Source organism: Cucumis sativus, chromosome 4, assembly GCF_000004075.3.
Source record: "Cucumis sativus cultivar 9930 chromosome 4, Cucumber_9930_V3, whole genome shotgun sequence".
In the NCBI taxonomy this organism is placed as follows: Eukaryota; Viridiplantae; Streptophyta; class Magnoliopsida; order Cucurbitales; family Cucurbitaceae; genus Cucumis; species Cucumis sativus.
The window spans coordinates 20,975,368-20,985,688 of record NC_026658.2 but is presented as its reverse complement, the minus strand read 5'-3'; the positions used below and the strand labels follow the sequence as shown (position 1 = coordinate 20,985,688).

General features: G+C 30.0%; 1 protein-coding gene across 1 annotated transcript; it reads left to right on the top strand.

Moving 5' to 3' along the window:
• The first annotated feature begins 362 nt into the window (after positions 1–362).
• On the top strand, positions 363–5,393 carry LOC101208028 (amino acid permease 4). The gene is made up of 6 exons (XM_031883814.1): positions 363–515; positions 635–868; positions 978–1,071; positions 1,607–1,821; positions 2,520–2,659; positions 4,583–5,393. Exons 1-6 carry the CDS (start codon positions 452–454, stop codon positions 5,237–5,239), a joined length of 1,404 nt encoding a protein of 467 aa, XP_031739674.1. The 5' UTR covers positions 363–451; the 3' UTR covers positions 5,240–5,393.
• Positions 5,394–10,321: the final 4,928 nt, after the last annotated feature.

Here is a 10,321-nt window from a genome sequence, read left to right as displayed (position 1 = left end):
TAAGTACATGTCAATTAAAATAAGAATAGACAAACTCAAACCAGAGATCTAACACATATTTTATATTGATGCAAATTCTTTACATACTTTTGTTGGGTTCTTAATTTTATTTTAAAACTATCATGATGGTAGTGGGAGGGTCAGAAGGTTTTCTCCAACCCAATAACCTTCGAAAAGAGAAGAAAAATATTGACTTGTTCACTTCCTGATTTCAGTAGCAATAATTGGAGTATAGAAAATCTCTAAAACTTGGGTCCTTCTTAGAACGTGTATTTTTCTCTATATTATTTTAATTACCTTTCTTTTCTTTATTTAATATCATTTTTCCTTTTTGAAACTTTATATAAACTCAGCTACCTCCACTCCTTTTCTCTCCATCACCTTTCTCCCTTTCCCTTCTCCAAACACTCTTTCCTTGGCTACCCTCCTCTCTCTCCTTCACTCCGCGGCCATGGCCGTGCTTCCCGTCAATGACTCCGCTAGCTTCGACGATGATGGTTGCCCCAAACGAACCGGTAAAATATGACGACCCACTGGACCTTCTCAAATTTTACGTTTATAAAATCTTGTTCCTATGTACGTTCAAACATGCTCTCAGTTTGCTCTTTGGGATTTTGTTTATCATATGTTTTAGGTACGTTTTGGACGGCAAGTGCTCATATAATAACTGCGGTCATTGGTTCGGGTGTGTTATCATTGGCATGGGCGATTGCGCAACTCGGATGGATCGCCGGTCCTTCAGTGATGATACTGTTTGCTTTCATAGGTTACTATACCTCTTGTTTGCTCGCCGATTGCTATCGCTCCGGCGACCCGGTCAATGGCAAGAGAAACCCCACTTACATGCATGCAGTTCGCTCCCTCCTTGGTATGGATATAAACAAACACATAAAGAATTAAATGCATAATATTATGTTGATCGCAATCAATGTTTCTTTGAACAATATTGAGTTTTTCTTTTTTCTTTTTCAATAAAGGTGAGACACACATGGTGGCATGTGGAATAATGCAGTACATAAACTTGATCGGAATAACAATTGGATATACAATTGCCTCGTCAATCAGCATGATGTGAGTTCGAGACTCGACAAGAAACTATGCCTATAAATTATACTTTTTGTCCTATTCGTTTCAAGGTGCTGTTATATATTTTGTACTCACATCTTAAAAAAGAAAAAACTAAAAGTCAAGTTTTGAAAATGGCATGTTTTGTAAAATGAAAAAAAGAAACTTTCAAAACACATACAAAAGAAAAGTTACATTTTTCTATTTTTCATAAATATTTTTGCATTTTTTACAAGCGCACCAAAGCAATAAAGTAAAATAAACAAAATAAAATGGGTAGCAAGAGGAAACTTAAATAAATAATTTTATACAGTTTCATTAGGAAATCATTTCTGGTTGTTCTAAATTAAGCTTAATGAATAACACACCATTGCCATAAGTTTGTTTGTTATGTTACTAACAAGACTACCTTTTTCTTGCTATAAGTTGAGTAAGTATATGCAACTACGTCTTTAATTTAAGAAATGAAAAGGAAGAGGATTTTGTTGAAATCTGTACTGATAGTAATAGTTTGTGTTTTGTTGATGGTGGTGTTTGGCAGGGCAATTAAACGGTCAAATTGCTTTCATAGCAGTGGAGGAAAAAATCCATGTCATATTTCAAGCAATCCATTCATGTTGTCTTTTGGAATTGTGGAAATCATTTTATCTCAAATTCCAAATTTTGATCAGATTTGGTGGCTCTCCATTGTTGCTGCTATCATGTCTTTTACCTATTCATCCATTGGCCTTACCCTTGGCATAGCCAAAGTCGCAGGTTTCATTCTTTTCATTTAACATCATAAAAATTACTACTAATGCAACTTGAAGTGAAGGGATTTAAACCCGAGACCACTTGTCTTTGAATATAAAATAAAGTGTCAATTGAACTTACTAATACAAATTCAATTGAGATACAACATTCCATATCTATTCAACCAATTACTGCACCAAAAGAGAATATTGTTTATTTTTTTACTTTTTACTTGTTTATTATCTATTAAAAACATATTTGGAAGTGTATTCAATTTGGATGAAAGTAGTATCAAATATTACTAAATTTGGATGAAAGTGGTATCTAATGAGAATAAAATTAGCATTACATATGTGTTTGTGTACTGTGTGGATTTTTTTTTTTTATTTCTTTTATAAAGATATTGAAAAAATAAGTATATGTTTGGAATAACTTTTTTGAAGTAAAATTATATATTTATAAATTACAACTAAATAGATTTCTCTTTTTCTTTTTCTTTTTTTTTGGTTAAAGTGGATGGTATTAAACAAAATTTATTATCCAAAGAATTTTTTAATTTAAAATTTGAAGAGGGTAGAATTTAGAGCATGAAAGTGATTGGTTAAAATATAAATACTTATAAAAGTGAAAGAATCATAAGTAATTAATTAACTTTTTAAAACTTCCTTTTCTTAATGTAGTTAATCTTTTTGTTAATAATTAATCTTTGATATTATATGTAGAAAGTGGGAGTTTTAAAGGAACACTTAGTGGAATAACTGTGGGAACAGTAACTCAAAGTGAAAAGATATGGAGAAGTTTCCAAGCACTTGGCGATATTGCTTTTGCTTCTTCTTTTGCAATTGTCCTTATTGAAGTTCAGGTAAAATTTCCACCCTTTTTGTTTTTATTTATTTTTATTTATAATTATCAGCCACTTTTTAATTTACTCTTTTAACTCTAATTAAACTTAATAAGAAAAAAAATGAATATTAAAAAAAATATAAATAAATAAATAATTTAGTTTCATTACACTTATCAAGTTGAATTGATTGAAATTTTAAACTTTAAAATGATTACACACAAGTTTAAGCTCAGCCATCAAAAGATAGTGCTTCAAATAATGATAATAGTAATAATAAATTAAAGCTACTATACAGTATTACCTGATTATATAAATTAGAGAAAACTAGTTTTATTTCAATTAATATATCATTATAAATATGAATAAAGGCAGCACAATAATAGCAATATATACACACATATAAACCAATAGGATGAGTTTTTATCCAAAACCCTAAACCCTAAACCCTAAACACTAATTATTTTTTATTCGTCTTTATTAATGATAGATTTTGTCAGTTAATAGGTATTGATAGACGAACGTCTATCATCATGAAGCACCTTTTTTAATGTGCGGAATGTAAATATTTTATCGTAAAAGGTAAATTGTTGATTCGTTTTTTTCTATATCTAGGAAGATCTTATACGTCTATAACTAATTAGGCTAAAAATTTAATGATTTATATAAATATATATTTTTTTGCATGAACATCTACCTATTACTTAAATTCAGTAGAGTCAACCTAAGAACTAAATAAAATAATTTATATTTTTAATGTTAAATCTAAAAAGTATACAACACCAAAGGACATTAATAAAGAGGAATAAATAGAAAAGTTAGTTGAATTGCTTTCTTTGATTCTCCCACACAAACGGACAAATTGATGTGATTAAGTAGGCAAAGAAAATTAACAAAAAGAAATAAAATATAATAAGAAAAAAAAATGTACGGGCGAAATTAACAAAGTGATTTTTAAATATAACAAAATATGTCAATGCCATGATAGAAATTTTCGAGTGAACATGAAATAATCGAGATCACATAAAATATAGTTAGAAAACTTGTTTATTAAAGTATAGAATATCGTGAAGAGATAAAAGTATGTTTAAAGATATTTAAAAAAAATCAAGGTTACTGTTTATATCAACGAAAAAACACATTCATTTTTTATGAATCATTTATAGGATGTGTAATTTGAAGGAGCATTTAAGACAAGCAAGAATGATCTTACTAGGTCAAAGATGTCAAATTTAAATTTTGAATCATGAACTACGAGTTTTATCCCTTGTATCTCGGTTGGTCGTAGACATTGACATTTTGATATACCTAAAACCATTTTTAGTTTAAAATAATTAGCGTTAAGAGAATAGATATGAGAGAACAAAATCTTTCCAAATAAAAAATAAAATATAGAATACTTTTGACATCCAGTATCTTTTCTTTTCTTTTTTTTATGAAGAAAAACAAAACAAAATATTTAAAATTCAAAAAAGGCTTAATTTGTTCCAAGTGCACAATTTTAAGTGGAAAGAATTAATTGAATATTTGTTTATTATTGTAAGAAAAGAAAAATGTTCTTAAAATCACTGCTTGTGAGTTGACACTTGACCACTAAACCTAACAAAATTTGCTTTTAGCTTTAACATCCTTCAAGTGGATTATATTATTTTAATTTGGATATGGTTGCTTTCCATTAATTATTTTGGTAAAGAAATAATAGTATAGTAAGGGAATTTACTTCAAAATCCAAACCTTCACCGAAATATACTTGAAGTTAATTTAGTTTTTTAAATTTTTTAGTTTCAAATACAATTATTTACATATAAATGTTTATTTTTAATTAGGGAATTATTGAAAATTAATTTTTATGAATAAACATTGCAGTTAGTAGGGTAAAATCATACATTAAAATTTAATTTTATTAAATTTAGAATTTTGAAAAGACAATAATTTTATTTACAGGATACAATTAGAAGTCCACCTTCAGAAACAAAGACAATGAAGAAAGCAGCAGGATTCAGCATTACATTAACCACCATATTCTACATGCTATGTGGATGCATGGGCTATGCAGCCTTTGGCAACACAGCCCCCGGTAACCTTTTAACTGGCTTTGGCTTCTACAACCCCTTTTGGCTCCTCGACATCGCCAATGTCTCCATTGTTGTTCACCTCGTTGGGGCCTACCAAGTCTTTAGCCAACCCGTCTATGCCTTTGTTGAGAAGAAGGTTGTCCAAACATGGCCAGACACCCCCTTCTTCACCAAAGAGTACAAGCTCTCCCTCTTCTCATCTCGCAGCTCCTACAATGTCAACCTCTTTCGACTGGTATGGAGAACTCTTTTTGTCTGCTTCACCACCATCGTCGCCATGTTGCTCCCTTTCTTCAATGACATCGTTGGGTTCATTGGGGCACTTCAATTTTGGCCGATGACTGTCTATTTTCCAGTCCAGATGTATGTTGTTCAGAAGAAGGTACCTAAATGGAGTGTGAAGTGGATTTGTGTGCAGACTATGAGCATGGGATGCCTTTTGATCTCTCTTGCTGCAGCTGTGGGCTCTATTAGTGGTATCATGCTTGATCTCAAGGTTTATAAGCCTTTCAAGACAATGTATTGATCTAATTTTAACCCTTACACAACATTTTCTTGTGTACTTAATTAAGCAATGAATTGGAAAATCTTTTATTTCACTCTATATATATTCATACCACTTATTTTGTATGCATCTGCAATTTACCATAATCTCTAATCCAATATGTAGCATAAAATGATCCCTCTGTTAATTATATTCTATGTAATACGTCTTTTAGCATTTCATCTCTAAAAAAATTGTTACTCTCTCAACTCATTCTTTCTTTCCATTAATGTTTCCTTTCATATTCTCCGTTTCCTCCCCTCTTCTTTCCCCTCCAATTCTCTCAAAACTTTCTCTTGTCATGTCGACCAAGATCTAGTTGGTGTTGATATATACATGTCATATGGATATTGTAATATCTAAACTTCTCAACTATTTAAATATATTTCAAATATAATTGAGCATATTTTATTTGTTGATTAAAAAATTTGCAAACATATAATAAACATGTAGTATTTTCTTTTTTATGTGAGATCTTAAGACCCATATATCTAAATGCAACGAGTCTTAAACTATTTTCTTCAATTTTTATAATCTTCTTTTCAAGGTTTAACATCTTTGTTTACTTGTAAAATAACATATTTATCTTTAGTCTTTAAAATGTGTGGATAATTTTTTGCCATGTTTTCGAGTGGATTACTTTGGTGAGGAGACATGTTGAAGTTGTAGTGAATGATAAAACGATATTCCCTTTCTTTAAGAAATTTTGTAAGGTGCAGAATAAAGGTTTCAAGTAGTTCAATTTAAGCTTTGGTTTGATAACTATTTTGTTTTTAAGTTTTTAAAAATTAATCTAACGATTGACATCTTTCTAAAGTACAAAAGTTGAACTAAGTTTGAACTCTTAGTTCAAAACTCTCTAGTACTCCATGGTATGCATCTTTTTCCTTTTCTTTATTTTTTTTCTTTTGGAATTTTATGTGTATGTTTTTTGTATCTGATGAATTATTTGGGTTTATAGTCAATTGGGTGTGTTTAGGTTTTACTGTTTGAAGTTGTTTGGTGAAGAAATTGATTGTTTGGTATGGATGATCCATGCTTTAGTAAAAAAAATGTATTTTCAGGGATGCTTTTGGATGGTGAAGTTTGTTTTTTTGGGAATCGTTGTTCTTAATTGAGTTGTTTAATTGAATTTAGTTTTTGGAGGAATGTTTAAGACGCTTTTTCTCCATGTGTTTTAAATGATTTTTTTTTTGTTAACTTGTAGTCTTTTACATTTTTTCCACTTCTTGATTTGTAGTTCTTGATGATTTATTCAGTTGTTTTCAGAAAGTTTGTTCAATTGGAGTTGCAATGAAGCTCAAGTTTCAATTGGAGCCATTTCTTGGTTTTTAGATTACTTTGATTTTAGTTGTGTTTATCAGTATGGTTGTTATTTCCATAATTGACTCTAACTTGTTACTTCTCTACACATAGAAATAGGTTTAGAATTTTACTTATGTAAGATATTTATTAAGATAAACCTTTAGCCATGGAGAACAAAAGTATAGAACGTTTAGTACTAGAAATTTTATTGTTTATGGAAAATTTAAAGTTTACATTCTCTTGATATTGATCAGTGGGCTATGGTGGCAGGGCCTTCGAATTCTGAAGAGTTTTAAAGCATGGAAAGATCAAGGAAAAATGCAATGGATGACTATTTTAGTAATAATAATTAAAGATATAGCAACATTTTAAAAAAATTGCAAATATAGCAAAACTATCGCTGATAGACTTGTATCGCTGATAGATTTCATATAGTATATTAGTGATTGATCAATATTTGCAACATGATCTATCAGTGATAGACTTATATCATTGATAGAATTTGACAAATTTTGCTATATTTGCAATTTTTTTAAAATTGTGCTATATACTTAATTAATTTGAATTTAATTGCTAAATTTGCAACTATCCCAAAGATCAATGTTATGACCCAACCCGAAAGTGAGTGAGGTTCTAACACTTTCTGTTTTTTCTATATAGTTCATAGCTTTCCACCTAATAAATCATACATCTTTTTGCATTATCATTTTTTGTTGTTGTTGGTTCAAAATGTAAATGAAATGAGAGAGAGTGTGTTTGATGTATGTGAAGTTGTGGGCAAATGAAAAAGAAAAGCAGTGTGAAGAATCACTAACTTTGGCTTTAGCTTTTGTATATAAAAATTATTTAAATTAAATATTTTTTATGATATTGAAAAAGTATTGTTGGAGACAAATTTAATCTTATTATAATCTTTAGTGAATAATCTTGAAGGTTCCTTTTTCTAACTTCAAACAAAAATTCACTTCAAAGTTTTTCTAAGTTTCATGTTTGAAGTTTTTGAAATTCAAAGGTTCAAGAGAGTTATTTTTTGTATTTATCGTGAGAGTTTTGATTTTTAGTTCTAATAATCTGCTTCAAAGAATTCTAGGTTTGGACTTTCTTCATTATATGTACAGGTTTTGTATACTTCAAAGAATTCCAGGTTCTCCCTCTTAGTGTGTAGGCTTTGGAATGAAGAGCTGGAAATCTAAAAAAAAAGTTTGGACATTCTAGTTATTCTTCTATAATCTCACTATTGTTTTTTTCAATCTTACATCAATGGTAATGTTCTTTAATTACCTTCAAATAGCTTTAAGTAGAACCTTCTTATAGGTAATGTTATTTAGTCATACTCTAAAGTGAGATTTTGTTTTCTTACTAGGTTTAGAAGAATCCATTGGAGCAGTGAAGCCAACTTGGAGCAATTGATTGATATAACACTTTTTTTTTATGGTTGGTAGCAAACTTTTGCTTCTAATGGCTTCTTGGTAGCTAAGGAAGTCAATGTTTATTTTTTTTCCTATGGAAACTACCTTTTAACAACAAAAAATGGTTATTAGTCAATGAGTGTACGAATATTACAAAGTGTATCATTACGTATATATATTAAAGTGTTGACCTTTTGTTTTCATATGGGTGTGATGTATTAGAACATTATTGTTATTGAAATTGTTAGTGTAATGATAGAGCGGCAAGAAAAACAAGAATTGAGGAATATACAACAAGAAAAAATGTCATAGTATACAACTTCGTAACATTTTTTTACTGTCGTCAATATCTAAACAATGACAATTAAATTTTATGAAAACGGTCACGATTGGCCTATGCTTGACAGGAAAAAAACGTCATAATATATTAATTTGTGAAATTTTCATAAATGTCGTCAATATCGAAACAATGACAATTAAATTTTATAAAAGTTGTCACGATTGACACATTCTTGACAGGAAACAAGTGTCATAATATAAGAATTCGTGATATTTTTGTTATTGTCGTTAATGTGTAAATGATGACAGTTATTTGTTGTCATAAAATACTAATTAATGACATTTATTTTTTATCATGAAAACATATATTGTGACAGTTTTTTAGAACTTTCATAGAAGAACTTTCCACGACAGACAGACGATACTATGACTATAAATAAGTGTCACAAGTTTTATTCACGACAGAAAATAACTGTCGTCGTAGACCATTTTTCTTGTAGTGTCTTCGTCTCCGTCCGCCACTGTTCATTGTGAGTTCTCTGTCCTCTGCTGGCTTCTTTAGAGGGATGTTTGCTAGTCTTAGAATGGTAACCAAAAAAACAGTTTTCATCTAATTGAAGAAAATTATAATTTGTTTAAGGCTACCCAAGAGAGAAGTACACAATTTGGTTCGGTTTGATATCTTACTTTGGAACAACATGGAACTGGACAGTGACTAGACTTTATAAAAATCAAAACAAATTATTCAAGATTCAAAATTCTGTTTCTTTTATGGCTTCTGGGGTCTCGTTGTATTCAAATAGTTGTTTTATGATGGAGGATGTTTTCTTCCATCCTTCATTCCATGATAAAAGTTGTATCCTGGCTATGTGCTTTCTTTGCAATTTTCCTAGTTAATTGCCTAGTTTAGAGTTATAATGATTTTGAGATGTTATAGGAGGAATATAGTCCACCTCCGTCTCAATCCAAAGCCTCCACTGTTCGTTCGCGGTCTCCCTCTCCGTCTCAATCCGAAGTAGCCACTTTTTGCCGTGGAGCTTTGATGGTGATAGCTTTTCTTTTTTGGGTTTTAATCATGTGTGATAAGTTTTATTTAATTACACGATATTTAGGTCTATTGATTAATTGTAGTTAAAATTCAAGTTTTTCACTTAGATAGGGACATTTAAGACTTTCTGTTTTTCTATTTTATCAATTTAAGAATAAATTTGCCATTTATGCAAAGTGAACCTCTTGTTTTACCATTCTTCTTGTCATCAACAAGAACAACCATAAAGAAATGGAGATTTAAAATATTCTACAATATATTTATGTTGCTATTTTATGGAGTGTTTATTATGTGTCTAACAAACAAGTCAATCATCTTAACTTATATTCTCAAATTTTGCCATAAATTCAACTTAACCACCATAAACTTATTAACATATGATGGAGAATCAACAAGATAAGGTGAGATTGATGAAGCTTTTGAAGAGATAGAATGGAAGATTTTGAAGAGATAGAAGCAGATCAAACACAGCACCAAATATTCCTCACTCCAAAATCGGTGCAAAGGAGACCAATTACCAAGGTTTGCTACACACAATTTCATATGTTTGGTAGCATGATCATTGGTTAATAATTAAACATGATGGTAATCAATTAGTTAATTAATACAACATTTTATGGAACATTATCAAAATTGGAGATCTAAAGAGAAGAAACTAAAAACTCAAGTCTGTCTGGTCGAAATGAGCACAGTGTTTGGGATTTAGTGTTATGTGAGAATACCTGACGTTAGGGCTTCCAAATGTATTTTAGTTTTTTAAAATTAGGGAAGAATTGCATGGTGAGAGAAAAAAACAAAATTAGTAGTTTTTCATAAATGTTACTACATTTGTGAATTTTCCAAAAAAAAAATTGTTTTGTTAAGTGATAAGCTATCAATTTTGTTGATGATGCTCATCCCAAGAACCCATATTGGTAAAGGAGACTGACAACGACGTAAATATGGGCTTCATTCAAACACAAATATCATTACACAACTTTATCTCAAGATTAAAAGTACAAATATATTCCCCACTCCTATTTG